This window comes from Gadus macrocephalus, chromosome 20, assembly GCF_031168955.1.
Source record: "Gadus macrocephalus chromosome 20, ASM3116895v1".
In the NCBI taxonomy this organism is placed as follows: domain Eukaryota; kingdom Metazoa; phylum Chordata; class Actinopteri; order Gadiformes; family Gadidae; genus Gadus; species Gadus macrocephalus.
This window is the reverse complement of record NC_082401.1, coordinates 16,395,823-16,420,032: the sequence shown is the minus strand read 5'-3', so window position 1 is coordinate 16,420,032 and position 24,210 is coordinate 16,395,823. Positions and strand designations below refer to the sequence as shown.

Here is a 24,210-nt window from a genome sequence, read left to right as displayed (position 1 = left end):
GTGTACATTAGTAGAACCTCAACAACCTGCATCAAATATGGATGTCTTAACATCTCAACATATTTAGCTGAGCCTGGAAACATACAATATGATGGCGATGTGATTTGACAAAGACAAATGTATTCAATGCTTTTATAATACCCAATGATGGATATCAAAAGAGTTGGTGGAAACAAGAAGTGAAGAAACAAAAGCGTGAATTGACGAACACTTAACCCACAGATAGGCCTCTGCTATATTCGACAGCAACACAACCCTTCAAAGTGGTGACATTGGTTCTTCATAAGGCTTGCTGAGGGGTCAGCATTGAGGGTCAGCATTGAGGGGCCAGCCTTGAGAGGCCACACCAGTAAGCAAACCTTGAGGTGTTTTAAATGTGAAGTGAAATGCACGGCTGGAATTGTATATTATCATCGCATACTAGGAGGAGTGGACCGAATTGAACTGAACCGTTTTGCTCCAATCATTTAAACACCCTATAGGCCTAATTATACGGTTATGGTCGGGAAATATATTTTCATAATAATGTGGAACATATCAGTACATTATTTAACAATAAAATCACACATTTCTATAATAAGGCTAATTATGGATTTATTTATAGGCTATTTCTTAATTGCTTCTTTTATTTATTTAATTAAAAGGACAACATTTGAGCTCATTGGTCCTCCATACAAGCATTCTTTTCCCTCAACGGACATGTGTGAAATGAACCTTTAAACGTCTGATATGTAAACAATTACAAAAAAACCTTGAGCTGTCCTCGCTGCCATGGCCAGCTATTTCACTCTTGAAGCCTTTTGTTCAAACAAAAGCCCCATTGTGCATCCAAGTTGCTCCCGTTCATCGGGCATTTCTATGGCAATTCACACTCTCCTTGCAAACGCTGGACCGCAATCACTGAAACAGGCTACACAGACACGACCGAGATGGAAGCCGTTTATGAGGAAGCCGAGGAAGTTTCGGTGGAATATTAACGAGGAGCGTTTACATAAGAACCACCTCTGCGTCAAGCTGCCTTCAGAGATCAGCGAGGGACGGTCTTGGAAGTCCATCAAACAACTTGCCACAATTGTACAACTGCAAAACATTTTTTGGAAACGCCATCATGGGGAAGGTAACTGAATCCATTAACTTTCAAGTGTTCATCAAAATGAATGTGACTTTTTTTCCGCCCTAACCAAAGTTGACTCGGAGTTTTACGCGTAGAACCAGCAGATACTTGCAGTTCAGGCTTTGTTTACGAAGATGCAGAACACTTTAATGTAGTTGGGTGAAAAGACAGCGCATTCCATCTATTAACTCCATCAATCTATTAACTGCATGTTTAATTGTGCATTCACCAGCAATTTTATGCAGGAAAATTCCAATTCACTATGGCCGTTATCTTTGCAAATTTGCAATTTGAATTGAATAGTAGGCCTCCATGCTTAGACGTTTACATCGAGTGACCTTTTATATAGTTTGACCACCCCGCTCCCTCTTGTTTATGTCCTTCTCCCTTTTTCTCGTCTTTTAGAAATTGTGTGGAACGAATTACCCACTCAGCATCGCGTTCATAGTCGTGAATGAGTTCTGTGAACGATTCTCCTACTATGGCATGAGAGGTACGCACGCACGCACGCACGCGCACGCACACACACACACACACACACACACACACACACACACACACACACACACACACACACACACACACACATTATATTTGTACCACAGATATGCTAGTGAAGTAATTGGTTTATCATTAATCTTCATTTCAATAGTTTTGGGAAAAAAATGGTCATCAGACAGCTGGTCACTAGCAACGCCTACCTTGACCTGTCCGTCAACTTTCTCCTTCATTAGAAACAACCCTCTCCACACACACGTACACAAGAAACGTACACGCACACACAGTGTGTGTCTACGAGGAAGTGAAAAAAAAATGACATTCAATTTACTGGTAATAACACTACATGTTACTACTATGTTTATCAAAATGATTTTGATAAATTAGTCCAAAGTATCGGGATTAGGGACACGTTGTCTATAGGGATACTATAGACGACATGGTATACATACTCATCGATTCACTTCTGATGGCTACTCATAGTTGCTTTATTGCGTTGTACGTTTGCAATTGGATAGGCAGTTCATATCTGTACGTCTGCCTTTTTGAATGACCGCCTGTGCGTCCTTCCTGTCCGTGTGTGTACACAGCGGTTCTGACACTCTATTTTGTCAATTACCTGCACTGGGACAGGGACCTGTCCACCGCCATCTACCATGCCTTCACCAGCCTCTGCTACTTCACGCCTGTACTGGGGGCCCTCATAGCCGACTCCTGGCTGGGTAAATTCAAGTGAGTCCCGAGCTTCCTCTCCCCGCCTTCATCATTTCTGTGTACTTATACATGACTTGAGCTCAGACATCTTTAGTTCGGACTTCATTCAGTGCTATCCGTATAGGCGGTGTTATCGGTACCCACACTTGCCGCTGCAGGTCCCTCTGGATGTTTTTACGGGGTCGGCTTAGCTCAGGAGGTAGAGCAGTTTGTCTTGTAACCGAAAAGGTTGCTAGTTCGATCCCAAGCTCCTCATAGCTGAGTGTTGATGTGTCCCTGAGCAAGACACTTAACCCTAACTGCTCCTGACGAGCTGGCTGTCGCCTTGCATGGTTGATTCTGCCGTCGGTGTGTCAATGTGTGTGTATTATCCGATGTAAGTCGCTTTAGATAAAAGCGTCTGCTAAATGCCCTAATTGTAATTGTAATGTTTTCTCCATCCATCGATCGCTGGTTGACCCCTTGACCCTACCCCCCTCTTCCCCCTCCCCAGGACCATCATCTACCTGTCCATCGTGTACGTCATCGGCCATGTGGTCAAGTCTGTCGGGGCGATTCCCACCGTGGGGGACACCTCGATGCACATGTAAGCACAATTTATTACCCAAGTTCTCATTCATCTCGACTTGGGGAAGCAAAAAGAACAGAGACAGAGGGAGAGGGTTTGACAAAGCTACTCATGTATAAAGGAAAATGGGTGTTCAAATTTATGTTCTATTGATATCTTTTGCGTTTTTGCCTCATTAGTTGTAAGATATACTTCGATCACGTTTCTCATTTATTTTAATGTAAAAAGTATTTTGGTGGTGCTACATATGTTGGTCTAATTAGTTCAAAAACAACAATTTGTCAATATTTCCCAAATAATTAGAAATTATGTTTAAAGGATTGCAAAAATGCTTGTGGTCACTCATTAATAGCTAGTACAGTATTAACCTAGTGATTGTGTGTGTGTGTGTGTGTGTGTGTGTGTGTGTGTGTGTGTGTGTGTGTGTGTGTGTGTGTGTGTGTGTGTGTGTGTGTGTGTGTGTGTGTTTGTGCTGTGTATATGTGTGTGTGTGTTTGTTTGTGCTGTGTATATGTGTGTGTGTGTGTGTGTGCGCTGTATGTGTGTTTGCTTGCGCTGTGTATATGTGTGTGGCTGTGTGTGTGTGCGCGCTGTCTATGTGTGTGTGCTCTGTGTATGTGTGTGTTTGTGTGTGTATGTGTGCGTGCTGCGTGTGTGCGTGCTGCGTGTGTGTGTGTGTGTGTGCGCGCGCTGCGTGTGTGTGTCAGTGCGCTGTCCATGGTGGGCCTGATCCTCATAGCGTTCGGGACGGGGGGCATCAAGCCCTGTGTGGCGGCGTTTGGGGGGGACCAGTTTGAGCCGGAGCAGGTGGGTAACCATAGCAACGGCTGTTCTGCTGCACTCCCATCGTAAACAATATAAATCATTTGTAAAAATAAATTTGAGCTCACCTGTATTTTCATAAAATGACAAGGCGTGTGTCTTTAGAAGGATCATTTCGATTAAGCATGTAACACAGGCTGATCAGTGTAATTGTGAGAGTGCCGGCATGCAAACTTGCCATATTAAATCGCTATATGGACCTCTAGACTATAAATGTTACCTTTGGCTCGATGGACGATTGAGTTAGTTAGTTAAAAGTCTAATTAGGGACAGGACTCAGTTATTTTAATGAGTTTACCGTATAATGGCTGTTTGAATTGGACTTCAGTAAATATATAAATCAGCAAGCAAAGTATATATCTTTCACGCAATCCTCCCTGGGGGACATGCCCCAGACCCTTCTGAATGGGGCAAATTCTCTATCCACTCTATGTACTCACCTGTCTCACCCCTAAGCAGTCTGAATGCCTAAGAGTGCTCAACATCCACTCCACAGGTGGTCGAGACGAGGAAATTCTTCTCCATCTTCTACATGGCGATCAATGCTGGGAGCGTCCTGTCCATGATCGTGACCCCTATTCTCAGAGGTCAGCTCTGGGGCTGACACCAGACCTCACTGTTCCTACTGTTACCAACAAACCCAAACTCACGTCCATGCATACCACTGTTCCTCAGTATAACGGTTTGCTATCCAGTGATTTAGCATCGGGCTGTTCCTCTGAAGCGATACATAAGCTAGCTACTGCACGCTCACGGCTCTTTCCCTCGAAGGTGATGTCAAATGTTTCGGGGATGACTGCTACGCGCTTGCCTTCGGCGTTCCTGCAGTGTTGATGGTCGCGGCTTTGGGTGAGTGTTCGCTTTCCTCTGTCCTGTTAGGCCATAGCCGTGGATCACAATAATCCTGATGATAATATCACAATACAACCTTTGTCATTCAATACTAGTTCACGTTAAAAGGCTAATTAGTTAGCGTTTGTATTGTCCCTGCAGTTAAGAAACTCAATCCTACAGTCAGTCAGCCTAAACCTCTTCCCAGTCCTGTCTTGGTCGACCCCCCTGACTTCTTTATTGTGTAAATTCCTTGAGTTGCCTTGCCTACTCTAGGCACAAACACATCCCCCCTCTTCCTTATCCACAGTGTTTTGCTAATCAACCTCTCCATGCAGCTATGGCTGATCCGCACCGGTCACACGATGGCCACTCCCAAGTACCTTTGGCTTTCTTACTTCCTTTATTTGGCAGAAATAATGCTAAACAAGGATTTTAAAAACCATAAAGCTAATCTCAAAGCGAATCAGTTTTGGCTAGCAGGTTGAATGTGTGACATGTAGGGTCTCTTTGTATAAGTTATGTGTCTCCCATTGCTTATGTTCCCTAAACGTGGCCATTTGCAGATGTTAACAACGTTTTACGGCAACCAGATGTTTATGTTTTTTACGGCAACTATGCCACGACTTCTCCTGAACATAACACACACAGTACTGCAGTGTTTCTGCGAAACCAGAATCTCTCAATTACCCTTTTTATGATCACACTTTCATAAAAAGATTTTCACATTATAGCTGTCAGTAAGTGTCAATGTCCAAGAACAGACTCTAGAGCTGCCAGTTGATTACCCTGACGTCCTTCTCTCCACGTAAAGGCATTTCAAATCATTCAACGTAATTTAGATTCGTTGCGACTTATCTCGGATCCAGCAGTCCTACTATCTTTTAGCAGGACTTCCTGGGGGGAGATGGGCTGGGCTGGAAACAAACGGCAAGGGGCAGGGTAACGCATTGTTCCCTGTTTTTTTTCAGAGGTTTTCTACCGTAGAAAGTAATTTGCACGAATGGACGAAGCATACAGAAGGGTATTTTAGAATGTTGATTTGAAATCTTTACAGACACTTTTTTCTACAGCTGGAAGCATTTGTGTTTGCCAGGGACGTGCTTATAGATTTCCGCCTCCCGCCACATGATTGATCTAAACAAAAATGAAGCGAGAGAAAGAGAAACCCCAAGTTGATGAGTATGAGTATCAGTTTGTCCGTAGTGAATATCCTACAGTCAGCCTAGCTCCGCCGGTGTGTGTGTGTACTTGTGTGTGTGCGTTTGTAGAGACTGTTGGAGGGCGGTTTGGTCTAGCTCATCATCCTGTTGACCAAAAGCCGGTCCACGCTTGTCATGGGCAGAGAGCCGGCAGGTCTCCGTTCTGCTGACTGTGCCGGAATCCCGGAGCGCCGCTGATCCTAATGGGATTCACGGCTCACTGAGTCATCCACGCCGCATCAAAACACACCGGGGGCGCTTGAGCAAGTGGGTCAGTGGGCGGGGCACTAGTTGCGGAGATGGGACGCCTGTTCTGGGTCCCCTGGCGGGCCGGCAGAATCAATGGCCTCCTGTTGGTGACCCCCTTGGTAGCAAGCCATTCGTAACCCCTAGTAACCTGAAGAAACGCATATGAGTGTGGTTCTTCTTGATAACAAACCCAGTCCTTGCTCATCCCGATGTTGTTTCTGTACACCACTGAACAGAATTGAACCCTGAGCAGGCTTTGAGTGTTACACACAGAGCGAAGCCATTAGAAATGCAAAGGGCTATTGTTGCTCTCCGCAGTCCGTATTGAAGAGTCTCATCTGTGCTTTGTTTGTTTAGTGGTGTTCATCTCTGGCAGCGGCATGTACAAGAAGGTCCCACCAGAGGGAAATATATTAATGGATGTCTGCAAGTGCATCGGGGTGAGTTATCTATCATCCCATTAATCGTAGGGACATGGGAGTGAATGTATTCCAGATGTAAAAGGTCTGTGAAAAGCAGGCTGAATATCATAGAAATGATGCAATGCAATCTGTTAATGTTATACAATATGTTTGGTTATTTTACATTTGAGGTATTTTAGAACTATATCATAAGAATCTGTGTAATTGAATGAGAAGCACTCGTATATGAGGTGTACTAAACCTTTTGGAGATGTGAAGGAGAGATAACAGATGAATTATATTAAGGTTTGGGTGGGAGGGTCTAAACTTGTTCTACCGATTACTGATTCCAGTCGTAGTAATACATAGGGTGGTTTGAAGGACAATACCGGTCTGGGTGATAAATTTGGCTTAACTATTTCCATGTGCCGATTCCCCCCCCCCCTTCTCTGGACACATTCAACGAATGAATATTCTTCCTTTCTTTTCTCTCTTTTTTTTTTGCAGTTTGCTATCAAAAATCGCTTCAGAAGCTCCAAGCATGATGTCAAGAGGAAACACTGGCTGGACTGGGCTGAGGAGAAGTACTCAGTATGTTGAGACACCTTTGCACCTGAAGGAAATAACATATCTCTAGACTGAAGGGCTTCTGTGCACCCCCTGAGACCCAGTTCAAAGCTTAGTACATCGCTATGTTTGGATTTAGCAGCTTCCTACATGCCGTTTGTGTTGAAAATACGGAGGCAAACACCAGAGAATTACTAGTAGAAACTACTAGTCTCCTAAGTGTGTCTAAGAAGGAAGCCACTAAAACAATACACCCTATACAACCATGGAACTTTTTCAAAGTACCTTGAGCTTGAAACTTGATCGGCAACAACTCAAAAAGGACACAATACGTTTGTGGGATTATAGCTGTGAGATTGTTGAAACGATTTGGACGGACATGAAGCGGTTTTATGGGTGGGTGGCAGTGTGACGATATAGACTTCTTCAACCTGTGAACGTGGACGTGCTTCTGCTTGTCCCAACAGAAGCGACTGATTCAGGAGATCAAGATGGTGCTCAGGGTTCTGACGCTCTACCTCCCCCTGCCCATGTTCTGGGCCCTGTTCGATCAGCAGGTACTCAAAGTGTCCCTCCTCCTAAGACTGGCCTAAAGCTGTCCTTACTCAACCATAAACCAGCTAGAAGCGAATGGGCCTTTAACAAGATCATCTGTCCTTTACTTTATGTGCCAGGGATCCCGCTGGACTCTACAGGCCACCAGGATGAACATGGCGATGGTAAGGGTTTATTTGAGTGCTATCAGGGTTTAGAAACGATGATCATGACAATAACTTTATGGAGAGTGATAATCATCGAGATCGACATTTGGCCCATCCCTTTGTTAGGATGAATTGTAAATTCCTTGTAGTCCAATTTTATAGCGATTTGGCCCCTGATAAGCGTAATGTGTCCTCATCTCTGTGGAGTTAATCCAGTTCACGTTGAATTGTGGCTCCTATTTACTTTTAACATGGCTGTTACCCCAACAGGGTGAAGGTTTCACTTTAAAGCCTGACCAAATGCAGGTATGGCTCTGGCAGCTTTCCGCCTCTCTCCACATACACTCACACAGGCACACACACACACACACACACACACACACACACACACACACACACACACACACACACACACACACACACACACACACAAATAAAAACACACAGACACACACACACACACACACTCCCAGCCACCCACACCCACACACAAAAACAGACAGACGCACACTCACAGAAACACACATACACACACAGATTTTGTTTGCTACCCTCCCTTAGTCCTTGCTCAACTCCAACCCTTGATGCTTTTATGACGGTTCTATGACTTTAATGCGGTACCTTAATGACTTATTGACAGGTATGTTTTCCTCCTTCTCTTTTCCTGTAGATGCTGAATGCTCTGTTGATTCTGATCTTTGTGCCCATCTTTGACTTCATCATCTACCCGCTGGTCGGCCTGTGCAGGGTCAACATCACGTGAGTTTATCGTTGGTCTTCAGCCGTTGATTTGTTAATGAGGCAAGTTGGCTTTGGCCTCAGAGGTCACACATTAACCATCGAGTCAGGTTTTAACAGTGGAAGCATACATAGAGCCGTGTGATTGTGTGTGTGTGTGTGTGTGTGTGTGTGTGTTTGTGTGTGTATGTGTGTGTGTGTGTGTGTGTGTATGTGTGTGTGTGTGTCTTTTTGGTTGTTCTGTCTATTGCCCATTTCTTACATTTCTTACTTTCCGAACATTTAAGACAATGTTTTTAAGACAGATGAATACAATAAATGTTGTGAATTGAACAACACCCATTACTTCCTCCTATCTTCTCTCCATTGTGTTTACCTCTCCCTCTATCTCTCTCTCTTTACCTCTCTCTCTCTCTCTCTCTCTCTCTCTCTCTCTCTCTCTCTCTCTCTCTCTCTCTCTCTCCAGGCCCCTCAGGAAGATGGCCTGTGGGATGATCTTTGCGGCGATTGCCTTTGGTCTCGCTGCTTTTGTAGAGATCAATGTGGTGGTTCGTATGCAAAGCTGGACATTCTTAGCCATAGGCTAAGTGTTAAACATCAGGATTGGGCAGGTTTAAAATATTCAATATTTAAAATATTTGAGTAGTTCTATATCTAGCCCCAGCCATGACATCTGTCAGCTGTCTCTGACCGAGGTCAGAGACTTCTGTCAGAGATTATGGTTTTGATGATGGGTTAGACAACAAAACCTTCCAATGTATTGTATTATGTATTATATATATTAAGAGTTTGATTGTTTCCATAATGTCTCAAACGTAGTTTAGGTTGAAAATGTCTAGACAAATGCAAGCATTTGTCTAGACAATGACCCAGTTGACCCAGTTGTGCACACCTGGGTCATAGGGATAGGTTTTGTCTTCAACCACTCAGGCCTTTAAACATTTAAATGTTCACCAGAAGGCATTGGCTGCAGGGTAAAGATGATGTTGTCTGTCTATGACCTAAATCACTGGCATGCCTTTCATCAGCATAATCTGGACAGATAGCTGGTGTGCTTGCTCTCTGCCCCCAATTATTAACAAGCAAACACACACACACACACACACACACACACACACACACACACACACACACACACACACACACACACACACACACAAACACTTGTTTGTGTGTGTGTGAGTGTTAACCTACTTACTTGCTAACTTACTAACTTACAAAAACTAAAGTGAGGATGCACACTCACAAAAACACACACACACACACACACACACACACACACACACACACACACACACACACACACACACACACACACACACAAACACTTACTCCCCTGTGTCGTCTCTCTCTGCCACCCTCTGTCTGTTCTTCTAGAAATCAGTGGTGGAGCCTGCGGGACCAGGAGAGAGTCTCGTTCAGGTCTATAACCTGATGGAGGGAGATCTCTCTCTATCTCTACCTGTCACCAGCTCTGACCCGCTTAAAATGCCCATCAGGTCATTTCAGGTAAGCGGCGAAGGTTTTATTGTTTTAAAATGACTTTTTGTGCACTGTTTGTGTTTCTGTTTTTCTTGCATTCGTCCGTCCTTATGTTCTGTGAGTGTGTGACCTAACAGACACACACTCCTTCAACAAATCCTCATGAAACTCATCAGCCGTCATGGTTTAAATGCCGTGGAGGTGTACTTACCCACATACTGCACTCGGCTGTTAGCTCTTGATAAAAACACACATTTATATCATATGTTTTCCATTGACATCTGAGGAGAATCAAAGCTTTGTAATGCCGGAGGTCCTCTCGTTGGCACGTTTCTAATCCCAGACCGGCTTTGTGTTCGTTAGGACCCCCAGGAGTACAAAACGCTTCACCTGGGAGAGCACAGCACCAACCTGACCATACTCGTCCATTCCCCCGGATTGGTCCACCCCACTGAAATCACGCAGTCGTACACGGAGCAGCGAGCCTACAGTCTCATCCTGTACCCGGTAGCGTCGGGAAACGGAATGGAGCATGACCTTGTGAGTGTGAACTGAGAGTCCAGCCCATTGAGCTGGATGTTAATGGGTGTCGAGCCTTCAGGAATGAATCAATAATCTCAGAATCATTACCTCATGGGCCGTGTCCTTGTGTCTGTCACCTCGCTCGCTTCTGCTCACTTCGGTGTCGCTGTATTTTTCGTTTCAGGTGGAGGACAATATTGAGAAAGATCCTGGCGGGAATGCCTTTTTGAGGTATTTTATTTATACCTTTATGTATATCTATATATATATGTATTATATTTATCTGAAATGTATATGTACATAATGTTGTGTACACCTACATTATGCACATACATAACAAGTTTGATGGCAGAGCTTTGATTCTCACAACAGCGATGATGATGACGATGACAAAGTGATCAAAAGATGAAGAAACCAACAAACTTGTGTTACAGGTTCATCAGCACGCTTCCTGAAAACACCAGCGTGTATCTTACGGATGTTCCCATCAATGTCCAGGCTAACTACATCATGTCTCCAATCCAGAACTTAACAAGGAATCGGTTGGTTTTCCCCTGACAGATTATGACTAAATGGTGACAGACGTTGATTTATTTGTCTCACCTTCATCAACTCTTCCCTGGTAGATACTCAAGTGTCAAGTGCGAGGCGCCAACAGGGGTTTTCTCCAATCTGGACCTGGGTCTTCTAGACTTTGGTGCCTCATACACCTTCATACTCAAGAAGGTATGTGTTTTGTATGACTATACTCCCCAGCTTTACAGCACGATAACATGTGGAGCATCCCATAATACTTGCGGTGCAGTGTGTGGAATTGAGTTGCGGTCTGCGGAACAGATTTTGAGGAACTGGAATATGTAATTCAAGAGTACGTTTTCATTAGTGTTTAATCATTTGAAAATATGAATTGCGTTTTTTCATACCTTAGAATGAGCCCTTTATATTTACATATGGAGCAGGTCCTCTTCTTTTGAGGCTGCCATGTGTACAGAAGCCCAGTGGAAACAAATAGCTCTAGCGATGAAGGTTTTTCATCTTTGATCAAAATCCTCTATCTTACTTGTTAGGTATGAAGATCTTTAGTTTTACAGACTTAATAACCAAGTACAATTTAAAGACCTATCAAGGCCCTCTCATCACTTGTGACTTGGCTACTCAATGCTGTCACACTCGTTTTGGAAGTATCTATTGGCACCTTACAGGCCACCGTAGCATCTCATATCTCGTTGGAAAGGAATGGGATGGGGGGATTGGGGGTAATCAGTTAGTTATCAATCTGCAACCTCACTGCTAGATGCCGCTAAATCCTACGCACTGCGCCTTTAACTCATTGTCTCCCGAATGTCATTCGCTAGGAAGGTGAAAGCATCGTGGCAGCCAGGTTTGAGGACGTGATGGCCAACAATGTTAACATCGCCTGGCAGATTCCCCAGTACGTCCTCATCACCGTCGGGGAAGTCATGTTCTCCGTCACCGGCCTGGAGTTCTCCTACTCACAGGTTGGACCCCCCGCATACGTCACGTCAACACCACTTGTATTTGCTTTGATATTTCTTGTGTGTATTAAGGAGTTAAGGGCAAACCGAACCCCGAAACGAGTCTTAAAAGTGTAGGATAAGATGTGAAAATGGACTCAAATTGCCCTCTGTATGTTCATTGTCTTTGGTTCTAGTCGTTTTTGGGTTGCCAGGTAACATCAATCCAACCTTCTGGCAACACTCCCCTCAGATCTGCAGGGAGCGGCGACAGCGAAAGCGGGAACTGCACTATAGCTCCGTCCCTGAATGAAAAACCAGAAGAGGGCCAGGAGGCTTTCCGTACACAGCTCTAAGGGGGTGTTTGGTCTCCTTTAACTCATCCTGTCGGGGAGTTAAATGGGAGCACCAGGGAGGGAGGAACAGGGTTCCCTCCGACTTGGCACAATCCCGGAGGCTTGTCTCCTTAAGGCCCTGACACACCAACACACACAGGGTTCTTTTCCACCGATTGCACATGTTGAATCGGCCAAATCGGTCCGACTGCCTTTTCTGCTGACGATTGGCAGTCTGAATGGTGTGTCAGGGCCAATAGAGGCACGGTTCACAGGACAATCAACCCCTCTTTTTGAAGTTTGGACGGAATGGCGTAAACAAAAATATTTTCCCTAAGTTGTGTTTGTACGGAGTGGTCAGCTCTGCTAGACCATGCCAGCTCACGGCCACGCCACAATGATGCCATTGGGGTCAGGAGAAGCTGACTCCACAGCTGAATTAGCTCTCATGAATCCACCACACACCTCAACCTGCACCTCAACCCGGCTTATCTGGATCTTTCTACTTCTACCCCAATGACAATGCCGTTCTCTTACGGCATTGTTGAACTGTCCCCTTTAAGTCAGTGGATCTCAAAATTATTAGTTTTGTTACCCTGTAAACATGTCACCTTGCGAGGCAGCTGTATTTGTGAGAGCTCGATCTTGTGAGAATCCATCTTACCAGGCTTTCAGTTATGCGCTTGTGGTTGACCCACAGTGGTTCGGACCAATCAGCTTCCTAAGAGGAACCACGTGATCTACGTGATAGCTGGTGATGGACAGCTTCATCCAATCACCTGCCGAGTGTTCTTTGAAAGTGCCTGCCCTTTTCCAAACACTTTCAATGGACGACTTCCAGATGGTTCTGTGCAACAAACCATTGTGTGTGTCAGGTTAATCAACATATGCCGTCAGGTTATTAACAATTTCCAATTGAATGTACAAACCAACATATGCCGTAAAGGTTATTAACAATTTCAAAGTGAATGTACAAACGTGTGTGGTATTATATGGTATTTTAGTGCATACAATTGTTTTAGATATCTACATCTATATATAATTCTGCATCTTCTCCCATGGCCTCAGATGCTTATCGGACAACCCCCAAGTGTGGTCCAGACACCCAGGTCGGGAACCGCTGCTTAAAGTGGTGTAACTCCCAGGTGTAACTCTCTCTCTCTCTCCCCTCGCCCCAGGCTCCGGCCAACATGAAGTCAGTGTTGCAGGCCGGCTGGCTGCTCACCGTCGCCTTCGGCAACGTCATCGTGCTGATCGTGGCGGAGGGGGGGGGCCTGGAACAGGTGAGACAACCTATGGGAACAGTTGCACACAACACACACCTCACGTTTGACTAAACGTGTCCTGAACATACATTGCACAGGCAACGTCGGGGGTGTTTAGACATGGAATTTGACGTCACTTTGTGACATTCCATGAGAGAAATGAGGTTCAAAGTTAACCTTGAGTGGTGGATGGTTGGCGTACGTGTAAAACACTGACAGATAAAGGCCTGCCAGAACAGCCACCTTGATTGCGCTCAGTAAAACCCAAACGACCGCCTATTGTTGTTGGGTGAACTCTTACCCATAGAGCCACAGTAGAGAGAGAGAGTACTGTGTCAATACTACTGATCCGTAGCGGTCTTCCTCTGCTGTTTGCAGTGGGCGGAGTTTGTGTTGTTTGCGTGTTTGCTGGTGGCGGTGTGCATCATCTTCTCCATCATGGCCTACTTCTACACCTACGTGGACCCGAGTCAGCTGGACAAACTGTACCAGCAGGATGCTGCGAAGGGAGAGAGCGAGGACGAGCTGAAGATGACCGAGAAGATGACCAAACTATAAACTCGGCCCACCGCCTTCCCACCTTCGGCCCTGTTCGGATTGGTCCGCCGGTGCCCCTACGTAGCTCACTATTTGGGCGAGTCGCCATTTTGTAATGCTGTCCGAAATATGATTGGACGAATCTGGATCCCTTTATAGTGCACTACTTAATAATGCCGTTAATGCAACCTCCGAGAAGTTTAGACCTGCCGGTGTGCACTCATTTCAGTACTATCTCCCATGATGCATAGCTGTTTTTATTGTCATCAGATTCATCCAAAAGAGATGTCACATACATGATATGTAAATTAGCTGTCACAGGGCGACATCGCACACGTTTCAGCGACTAATACACGTCACACTAATAGACTTCAGGTACGCATTTAGTGTCAGACGTTCATACTTCTTCCCCTAATTATTGCACAGGGATTAGAAATTGAGGGCAGAAGGTGAGTACTGCCAATGTCTTAATCAACTCCCTAGTCTCTGCTTTGCCTTAAAGTGTGCCTGTGAAAAGGCAATAATAGTATTCTGCAATCCCAGTTTCCGGGGATGATTTATTTTGGTTTTTGTAATTAATTATATTGCCGACTTATGTACTTTATTTGTGACGTTTACATGTTAAGATGGGATGAATATTTTTTGGTTTCTTGTTTATTGTATGACCAGTGATGAATCGTCAATGCAAATCTGCGATTCTATTTTTACAAATTTTTAACATGTTTATTTTTATTTTTAATGACAAGAATATTATTTTGGGTTTGTTGCGCCAGAAATTATACTTTAAAATGTTGCACAAAACATAGATTTTAACTTTCTAAAATCTCTTTGAATGGCTCTTTATAATAATAATAATAATGGATTGAATTTATATAGCGCTTTTCTAGACACTCAAAGACGCTTTACAGTGAAGGGGGGAACCTCACTAACCACCACCAGTGTGTAGCACCCACTTGGGTGATGCACGGCAGCCAATCTGCGGCAGAACATTCACCACACACCAGCTTGAGGTGGAGAGCGAGGGAATTAATGAGTCAGCCAATTATACAGGAGGATGGGATCTTTTATGACCTCAGTGAGTCCGGACCTCAGTTTTACGTCTCCTCCGAAGGACTTTAACCTTGTTTCCTATTGTCTACTTTGGTATTAATCATCTTAATTAGAGAACTATTCACATACTAAAGGATTGCCTTTGACTGAACACATATTTTGCCTACATTATGGATAAATGAGACCTTGCTGCTTTCCAGTATTTGATGTTAAATATTTTTTATAAGGCTTGGACACCATTCTGTAGAATGTCTTTTATTTTTTTTAAGAAAACAAATGTATAAAATGTATGCAATAATTAACATTAATTTTCCAATTAACTCTGCGTCAATTCAAAGTTCCTGGAGAACCCTGACAAATGTTCTGCAATTAAACCAATCACAACACCATTACAATCTGCTGTTGCTGTTGGAAAGCAATGCTCTGATTACTATATGAGGAGTGAGTAAATTAATTTCCCACTAACAATGTCAAGTTAACAACTTTTGACTTCTTTAAATGAAAAAACAACATTGTGGATTTTTTTTTTCTTCCTGATGCCGAATTAGGTTGTGTAAACAAGGCATGTGTCAAAACCCGGGAACTTGCTGATATTTATTCCCACATTTACTTGATCGGTTTAAAAAACAACATTGTGGATTTTTTTTTTATTCCTGATGCCGAATTAGGTTGTGTAAACAAGGCATGTGTCAAAACCCGGGAACTTGCTGATATTTATTCCCACATTTACTTGATCGGCTTATGAATTGCTCAATTAATCCTCAGTTATTTCCTCCAACTGTTTGTATTTCTGTGACTCATCAGAAGTTTGGAATAACTGCTTACTCGGGGGGGGAAGCATTTCACTCCTTAATCACAGCCAAAGTAGCCTTTAAAGGGATGTTTTAAACAATGGGATTCTGATCCTGCCAAACAGGGGACTGGGGTCAAAATCTTAACCTATCAAGCGAAAGCTTAGCACCACGTTGGTGTCCAGACACATACCCCTCTAGCCTAAACAGGAGTCATTTGCACCAAAGCCTCTTTAATAAACAAACAAGAAGCGTGAAGACTGGTTTGATGCTCCTTTGAACACAATCTTCTCGCCTCCACACAACACAAATAAGTCCCATGTGTCATTTACCGTGGATCGAAACCTCAACGATGTGCGGGTGTGACCCCGGGGCGTCTCCCGCTCCGCTTCTCCAACAACAGCTCTGTGACGCGGCTGATGACATCAGGATGCACCAGGCAGTCCAATAGGTCGTTGGTGGTGATTGGCAGCGCATCCCCCGCCCCCTGTACCCGACCCTGCTCAGCGGCGGGCCCCCCGAACCCGTCGGCTCCGGCAGGGTGGTCTGCCGAGGACCCCGACTGTTTGGCCTGCTTGGTTGGTGTTTCGGCGGGGCAGGTCGCGTCATAGCCGGGGGTGTCTTCGCGAGGGGTGCAGGGCACCAGGACCAGGTGTGGCCCAAAGGCAGCGGTAATGGGCGTAGGTTCCACGCCCGGGTCAGCGGGCCGCCCGGCAGAGTCTCGTTTCAGGGCTTTCGTTTTGGTCGGCGGTTGTTGCGCGCACGCCTGCACCGCCAGGTTCAGGCACTGCATGTTCTCCTCGTGAGTGGCCACTCCGTCCTGCAAAGGATGAGGGACAATAAAAGTGGTGAGCGGTGGAATTCGATTGTGCTTCAGCCGGTCTGGCATCACTTTTGTTTGAGACGACGCACTTAGAGAGATCCATGCGAATCTACAGACTACATCAGTGTCTGACAGCGTGTCGTTAGTCGAACGACAAGCCAAGTATTGATTCAGATTGTAATCCTTTATTTATTAGCGCTGGATTAGTGTCAATCTCCCAGGATTTTGGCCGGCCGAGTTTAAACTTTCAGTGAACTCGGGTATCTTCTCTCCCTCTGGATCCCATTCCTATCAGAGGTCCCTAAGCTCTTCCTGAACAGCAAATCACTGCCTGCACGGGGGGGGGGGGGGGGGGGGGGGGGAGTGTGTGAAGGGTGGATGCTACTGCCACTCATCCTGCTCTCGGTTGCACTAAGAGGAGCCTCAAAAGGGTTTTTGCTTATCGTCTTTCAAACAAACATTAAAGTAGAGCTTCATGTGAAATTGCTATGCAAGCAGCAGCCGACAGGCACCAGAAAGACGTGTATATGACAGCCTTTTAAGCCTGAGGCCGTAATTACATAACTCTTGTGTAAATACGATGTTCCTAGGAGAAACAAGCTTAATCGCAAGCATGTTATCAGAGGAGATACGAATATGTATAATTCTTCATTCGCAACTTGATCCATTTGGCTAGACATCTCAAAAGTGATTGTGTGCGTTTCAACGCACAACCCCAGACCGCTTGGCTCCTGCCCACGCCGTGGATTGGATTTTGTGTGTGGAGTCTAGCCGAAGACGAAGACAAGTCATGTAAACAACACTCCCTCTCTCTCTCTCCGTCTGGATGCCTCTACCTCGGTGGGGTTGAGCCACGTGTCGCGGTTGTCTTGGCTGGGCGCTGCTTTCAGCGCGCACACCACCGCCTTGGTCACGGCCTCGCTGACCCTCGCCTCGTCGTCCACTTCCTGTCACGGGCAAAGAGGGTCAACAAAGGCCAGTCAGTCTGGGTGGAATGGACGGACGGATGGACACAGGTTGGAGAGCACAGAGGGAATAGAGCATGGGTATGATCTGAAAGAGGGGTGGAGGATAGTAGGGGGCTGGGGGCTGCTTGCAGAGATTCCAGCACCGTCAGTGACCTTGCAGGGAGGGACGGCCCAGCTGAATAAACCGCTCCCTGGCTGAGGCTGGGCTTCTTCTGCTGCAGGCACTCTAATTTGCACACACGCACGTACCAATACACACACAAATTCTGAAGGAATACTCGCATACACACACTCATACCCAATAATTGTGGATGTGCCCATGCGCACACACGGTGTATCTGCACGCACACACGCGCGCGCGTGCGCGCGCACACACACACACACACACACACACACAACATAATGACGGTGTGAATCCTTCACTACAGGACGTGTTCATTGCTCCGATTGGGGAGGCGCCGTCGGATGGCAGCACTTAGCGCTGTGAGCATCAGCCATCCGTTAGCCCGGGCGCTCTTTCAAAGTAAATTGGCTCCCCTCAAAATGACCATTTTTTCGCCTGAAGAGCCCCTTTCATTTTGAGGTAAAGTATCAGACATCAGTCGTCTGTTCATAGAAAGCAGTAAGTGTGTGTTGCGTGGATAAGGCGGGGGGGTTGTTAGCTTACCAACTCTATCCAGGTGTTGACGCTAACAGTGACTGTATCCAAGGACTCCACATAGTGCCACCAGTGTCTGGGGACGTACAGCACCTGTTGGGGACCATTCAAGAGATTTTACTTTGTCCTTAGAATTGCTATTGTTCAGCAATTACAGATGACGCAATCATGCGGACAATCCACTAGGTGGCAGTACATCACCTTTTCCAGCCTAGCACCCAGTTCCCTCTTGTGTGACTCCCATCTCTTTTCGAATGAGACGGCTTCATTGATTCATCGACACGCAATGGCATGAAAGGAGCACAGCTCTGTGCTTTGTTTGATTTTGCTGAAATATTTTAAGCTTTCCAATAGTGTCATCGCTGTGCACTCAGTATGTCATTTGTGTTGGCAGCTGACATATTGCCAAGTGCCTTGGCGTTGATAGGGCCCATTTGGACTGATCAAGGCTTATTAAAATCATAGCTGAGAAATGGTGGGTATTGGGTAATGTGAACAATTTGACAAAAAGACAAAAGCACAAAATTAACTAACTTCACAATAAATGAACTGACTGATAATTCAAAATGAAAAACATGACAAACATAAAAACTTAGTATGCCTCCTCACGTGATACGAGTTTAAAAGATACCATGTGACTGCGGAGAAGGGTTGCGGTGATAAGAGAGAGTGTGTGGTGCAACGGGGGACTTCTGAGGTAGCCAATGACAACAGCGATGATAAGGATGGAAAGCTAACTTCTATGTCGATGCAATGTTTTGACTTTTGGGAAAAGGCTCAGCAGCACTGTGTCAGAAATGGTGGGCGAGAAGGAATGGTGTGAGGGGGGGGATTGGACAGAGATACCCAGGTTGAGGGTTATAGGATAATGGTACGCCCTGGCCCTGACTCCCCTCGCTGCTTTCCTTCTTACCAGACTGCTACTGGAGGATAAAGTGAGGTAACGGTGACCGAATGATAGTCGAGCACCAGGCTGAGATTGTACTCATAAACAAATTGACGTACAAGGCAACCAGATGAGGATACGGTTCTGTGTTAGACGCAATGCATACCGATCAGGCCCGTTCAGCTAATATCTGCCAGGGTGTTTCAGAACATAGTTATAGTTTTAATGAGCATTCCTCAGCCCATTTAAAAAAGCTAAGCACAAAAAAGACCATAAAGACCAATATTATTTCTGCTTAACATCACGAGGACATCGCCTGATGAGCAAGGAAATACATCGTTATGATTACCTACTCTGTGACAAAAGTCATTTATCACATGCCACAAATTCTGTGACTGCATATCTGTCTGCACAGTTGACTTAACCGACATTTCACTTCCTCTCACCCTTGGGTTTACAATGTGAATCAACACTGTCGCCGAGCTGCAATACTAAAGAAGCAAAGGCATTGAAACTCAAAAGTTGCTAGATTTACTTATGCCAGAGTTTCCCCGAATGGTTCAAACAAGGTGGCTCAGAGTAAAGGCTTAGTTATGGTTCCACGTTGAGGCAACACAAGGGGGTTTACGGACCCATTACGTCCTTGCGGACTCTCCTTGCGTCCACCGCGAGGGCCTGACCTGTGCCTCCCAAAAATGTTAACCTTGCGTCAAGGCGACGCAGCAGCAAGTGCTACGATTGGTCCGCACACTAAAACCCGACGCAGAACCGAAACAGGTTCACGACTGCGTCGCAGTGTCTGCACCGTTGTGTTGCGTCGACGTGGAGCCATAACTGAGCCTTTAGAGGGGCATGGCACGGCTTTTAGTTTCTAAACCTGAGCTACGGAGGCTTCCATCTGTGTGATGGACGAAGCGAGGGAGGAAGGAAGGGAGGGAGGGAGGGCGGGGGCCCGGGGCTGACCTGTCCAGGCTGCAGGGTGACCCGGTGGGGCCTGGCCGTCCTGAAGGCCGGGAACTTGGCCGGGTCGGGGCGGACCACGTCCACCCGGCTGAAGACACTGGACTCCTCGTAGGGGATCCGGGTGGGGTACATGCTGGCCGTGTCCTCGGGAGGAAACAGGTGCCAGCGCTTCCTGTATGACGACGCGTGAGAGAGGAGAAGTGAGAGAGGACGACAAAAGAAGCAGAGCCGTCACTAGGTGGGACCCGTATAACAAACGATAGAGGCTCACAATACCGATGAACTCGATACACCGAATACAATTGGACAAGTTGCTACAATGGGACTGACGGCACGATCAAATTGATAAGGGAGGGCAACTTCCACTCCTCAAATGAGGACATCCCAATCCGTCTCTAAACCCAACATTTTTACTGTGTTCCTCCGTTCCCTGAATTGTTCCATTGTTCTAGACATCTGTGGCGCTTTCAACAGCGTTGACGTGCTCGACTGCTCCAATTCAATCCAAGTTCGTCTGTGTCACGACACCGCGATCACAAAAGCTCTGTGAGCTTTAAGGATTCATCAGCATTCTGTGAAGATTCCTTCTACAGATCAACAGCGACCAAGAACAATCAGTCATTTCTTTGCCTATTGAAATGACCTCTGAGACACAATTACCGGGTATAAGATAAGAATTGTGCTTGCTTGAGAAAGTAAAAGGAGAGAGATAAGATACAAATTTATATTTTTTCCTCTTTCTGTCAGGAGACCTCCATACCACAATAGGGCCTGTGTCTAACGTAATCTAGTCACCTTCTCTCAAGGCGGCCGGCCTCACTGTATTTTTCCTGGCTTTAGACACACACACACACACACACCTTTCAGCTCAATTTGACATCATGAATTTCTGACCTCTGACATCTCGAGTGTATCTATTCATAAGGATATTGCCTAGAATCCCCTTTGGTGAAAGGATTTGTCTCGTCAAGGATTGGTTAGCCTACATCTTGAATCAAGCGCACACACACGAGCCAATGCACGAACACACAGACAGATTCCAATCATATCATATCATCAGCCCCTCATCATGACAGCTTAGCAGCTGAGGCCTAACAGCAGAAGGACAGGAATGTTTAGCCCACACTGGCCGCTGGTTAACCTCACCTTCCTTTAGGGCTGCTCGATTATGGAAAAAATCCTAATCACGATAATTTTGGTCAATATTGAAATCACGATATTCAAACGATTATTTTTTTAGTTTGAAACATGTATTAAGCATGTTTCTCCCAAAAAACACTTTGTAACTGAGAACTTTGAAAGTTAGCCTTAAAAAATACACAAAATGGTCAAATAGAAAATGTTAAAATGCTAAAATAATGTACAGATATGTATCCACACTTAATGAGAAAAACAAACAAAAAAAACGTTTCAACTCGATAATATTAGTTTTGTGATTGTTTGACGCTAAAATCACGATCAAAATTCGATTAATCGCCAAGCCCTACCTTCCTTGCACCTGCAGCACCAGGTTGAAGCCGTACGAGTCCAGGTGACATGGGGTGTTGGCCCCCTGGGTGCCGATCCACAGGGTGCTGGCTTGCCCGTCGCGCCCCTCAAAGCCAAAGTCGGACCACCTGACATCCTAAGAGAAAAACATACGTGATAAGTGCCGTGTCCGATGTGACTGGTCGATTGGAGCTGTCATGGGATTGATTTAAATTACAGGTTAGTGGAAAGGACACTGACAAAAGACAACGGCGTCGATTACAGTGAAGCCATGGAGGGGGCGAAAAGGCAAATATCTCAGTAGGAGCGGAGTAAAAAAAGACTAGACCCCCGATCTCTGTGTTGGTGGAACATTAAAGCCTTTGAGATGAATACCGTTGTTGAACAGACCAAGAAATGGCATAGCAAGTATTCCGAGAACCGCTTACAATGGAACAGCAATCCGTGATTAGCATAAGTTTGAACCGTTCAGTGAAAACATCCTCAGAATGTCAAGAACAAAACAATATACGGAAAACCCTTTTGCTTTCTTCGGTGTATGCATTCTGAAGTTAAGAGGTAGACTCTGGATGCATAACCCACCCCCTGTTTCCATGATGGAGCGCTTGTTCCTGTGAGTGTGCTACCCTAATGCATTACTTTGTTAACAACCCAAAGGATTAACTTTGTCTGCCCTACGTCTGTGCATCTGCTCATGTGTCCCGCAAAACATTGTAAATCACCAACGAGCAGCTATTGACTCAGAGGGTGCCCCTCTGAAACACATTACACTGACGCGAGTATAAAGTAAGTGCAGGCAGAAAGGTTGGGATGACCCCTAGTTTGTCTGAATCTCAATAACAGCTTCAAGGCAGACCACTTACAGAAAAGGAGTAAACAGACCGATATTTAATAGTATTTTCTTCAACCTCACCCACTTTCCTTTTAAAGGTAACAGGAAATTGGCATAAAATTAACATTAAACCGAAAATGAGCCATCATCAGAACAGAATAGCTTGTACCTGAAACTTCGAAGGCGTCTCCTGGAAGAGGTGAGCAATGTACTTGTAGTCAGCGTAGGCCCAGTACTCCGAGAAGGGGTAGGCGGCAAAAGATCCCACAGCCGCCTCACTGTGGCCACTGGTCCATCTGAGAAACTGGGCCAGGTTAGCCTCTACATAGGCACACTGTGTCTCAAACAGAGGCCCTTTGAACCAAGACAATGAGGGGGGAGTAAGAGAGAGAGAGAGAGAGAGAGAGAGAGAGAGAGAGAGAGAGAGAGAGAGAGAGAGAGAGAGAGAGAGAGAGAGAGAGAGAGAGAGAGAGAGAGAGAGAGAAATTCATGTGGTTCGGTTCTATGTAAATATCGTAATCATTTATCAATTACAATTGTTCATGCATTATTTATGCCATGTTTTGGTATGCATCGTACATGTGATCAGCGCTGACTAAACACTAGTACAGAGTTGTAAGAGAGGTTCAAAGTTAGAACACAATGCCCGCACATCAAATGGTTTATAGGCAGTCCAAATGTTGTCACAGTTGGTTAAGCACAGTAATTGCAATACCAGGACTGCACATTCAATCGTCCCCCATTGTAGCCAATTAAAAATGTCTTCCAAATGTTATTGAAGTCACTAAAGTGTCCTCTGACTAAAAGTGAAGTGTATTGATTTATTCTGGTACATTTGGTATTATTATTTTGATATCGAAATGTTTGTTGTTTTTTTGTCTTACAGTTAGTTTCATCTTTTCGGCCAAGCCTGAATCTGATGTGCTTGTCTCCCAGGGAAACAGCCAATTGGTCGACGCTCCAGTTGCAAACTGGCCAATCAGAAGCCATGTTTAGGAAGACAGCGGGCTGCTGTAAACCATCCTGAATCCTCCGGGCCTCCGTGGGGCTGAACGGCTTAACGTTGGCTCGGGTTGCCATGGCCCTTACTAGTAGGACAGTGTATTAAACGAATAACACTAAGGCTGGATAGAGGTCAATCTATGTAATGACAGTATGATATGTCTCTGTCATCACTCAATGGCCGAAGATGACACGAAATACTTCCAACCAGTTCAGACGCTCAAAATAAAGTCAATCAATGATGCTGTATGTTTTAAGTAGTTCCGATTAGCTCCGAAATATAGACCTGTCTTAAAATAGTGTGGTCTCAAATCCTCTTCCCGGATTTGTGGGAGGTAGAGACTCGATTTATTGGGCGCTACTGGAGAAAGTGTCTCCCCTTACACAAAACGTTGCACGGGATGAACGTTCGAGGAAGTAAACAAATTCACGTGTACGTCTGCTGGACTTTCTGCCAACGTTGCCTACGGTGAAAGTCCCTCCATTGTGGCTCTGTTGACGCGTTGAAGGACCGTTCATGCCGCTGGAGTGAAAGGTCCAAAATGGCGGTCACAGGAGCACAGTTTTCAGACTGTATACGACTTCCGCTTAGACATGCGCACTAGCGTCACGTCGATGGTAAACCGACAACGGTTGTTATTGTTTCTGGGGGGGGGACAAAAAAGTAAATAACGAAGTATTTCCCGTCGTATTATTGATACGGACACTGTCATCGAACTGAGAGTACA

The 24,210-nt window shown here is 45.3% G+C and overlaps 2 protein-coding genes across 8 annotated transcripts; one reads left to right on the top strand and one right to left on the bottom strand.

Annotated features, from left to right (window-relative positions):
- The first annotated feature begins 108 nt into the window (after positions 1-108).
- slc15a2 (solute carrier family 15 member 2) lies at positions 109-15,391 on the top strand. 2 transcript variants are annotated; one of them, XM_060040814.1, is made up of 22 exons: positions 109-1,117; positions 1,520-1,607; positions 2,246-2,344; positions 2,820-2,912; positions 3,602-3,701; positions 4,213-4,303; positions 4,488-4,565; positions 6,356-6,438; positions 6,907-6,990; positions 7,434-7,523; positions 7,641-7,685; positions 7,938-7,973; positions 8,338-8,426; positions 8,872-8,953; positions 9,783-9,914; positions 10,251-10,427; positions 10,594-10,640; positions 10,844-10,951; positions 11,036-11,135; positions 11,765-11,908; positions 13,398-13,502; positions 13,863-15,391. In XM_060040814.1, exons 4-22 carry the CDS (start codon positions 2,905-2,907, stop codon positions 14,040-14,042), a joined length of 1,779 nt encoding a protein of 592 aa, XP_059896797.1. In that variant the 5' UTR covers positions 109-1,117; positions 1,520-1,607; positions 2,246-2,344; positions 2,820-2,904; the 3' UTR covers positions 14,043-15,391. The 2 variants fall into 2 exon arrangements, with proteins under 2 accessions (XP_059896797.1, XP_059896796.1); XM_060040813.1 differs by having other exon boundaries at positions 2,203-2,344.
- On the bottom strand, positions 15,311-24,038 carry hspbap1 (hspb associated protein 1). 6 transcript variants are annotated; one of them, XM_060040821.1, is made up of 8 exons: positions 23,920-24,031; positions 23,365-23,568; positions 22,650-22,834; positions 21,648-21,784; positions 20,161-20,332; positions 18,321-18,404; positions 17,522-17,632; positions 15,311-16,682 (listed from the first exon to the last, which is right to left on the bottom strand). In XM_060040821.1, exons 1-8 carry the CDS (start codon positions 23,999-24,001, stop codon positions 16,209-16,211), a joined length of 1,449 nt encoding a protein of 482 aa, XP_059896804.1. In that variant the 5' UTR covers positions 24,002-24,031; the 3' UTR covers positions 15,311-16,208. The 6 variants fall into 6 exon arrangements, with proteins under 6 accessions (XP_059896804.1, XP_059896806.1, XP_059896803.1 ...); XM_060040823.1 differs by having other exon boundaries at positions 23,867-24,027; XM_060040820.1 differs by having other exon boundaries at positions 23,914-24,011.
- Between the last annotated feature and the right edge of the window lie 172 nt (positions 24,039-24,210).

Bases quoted from the DNA above. Each gene is read 5' to 3' on its own strand.
- hspbap1 (XM_060040820.1), bottom strand. From the start codon at position 24,001: ATGAACGGTCCTTCAACGCGTCAACAGAGCCACAATGGAGGGACTTTC. The intron at 18,405-20,160 runs GTCAGCCCCGGG...GGTCCCCAACAG, and splicing joins TCACCCTGCAGCCTGGACAG to GTGCTGTACGTCCCCAGACA. The intron at 16,683-17,521 runs GTAGAGGCATCC...CATCCTTTGCAG, and splicing joins CGTGGCTCAACCCCACCGAG to GACGGAGTGGCCACTCACGA.
- slc15a2 (XM_060040813.1), top strand. The intron at 10,641-10,843 runs GTATTTTATTTA...CTTGTGTTACAG, and splicing joins GGCGGGAATGCCTTTTTGAG to GTTCATCAGCACGCTTCCTG. The intron at 13,503-13,862 runs GTGAGACAACCT...TGCTGTTTGCAG, and splicing joins AGGGGGGGGGCCTGGAACAG to TGGGCGGAGTTTGTGTTGTT.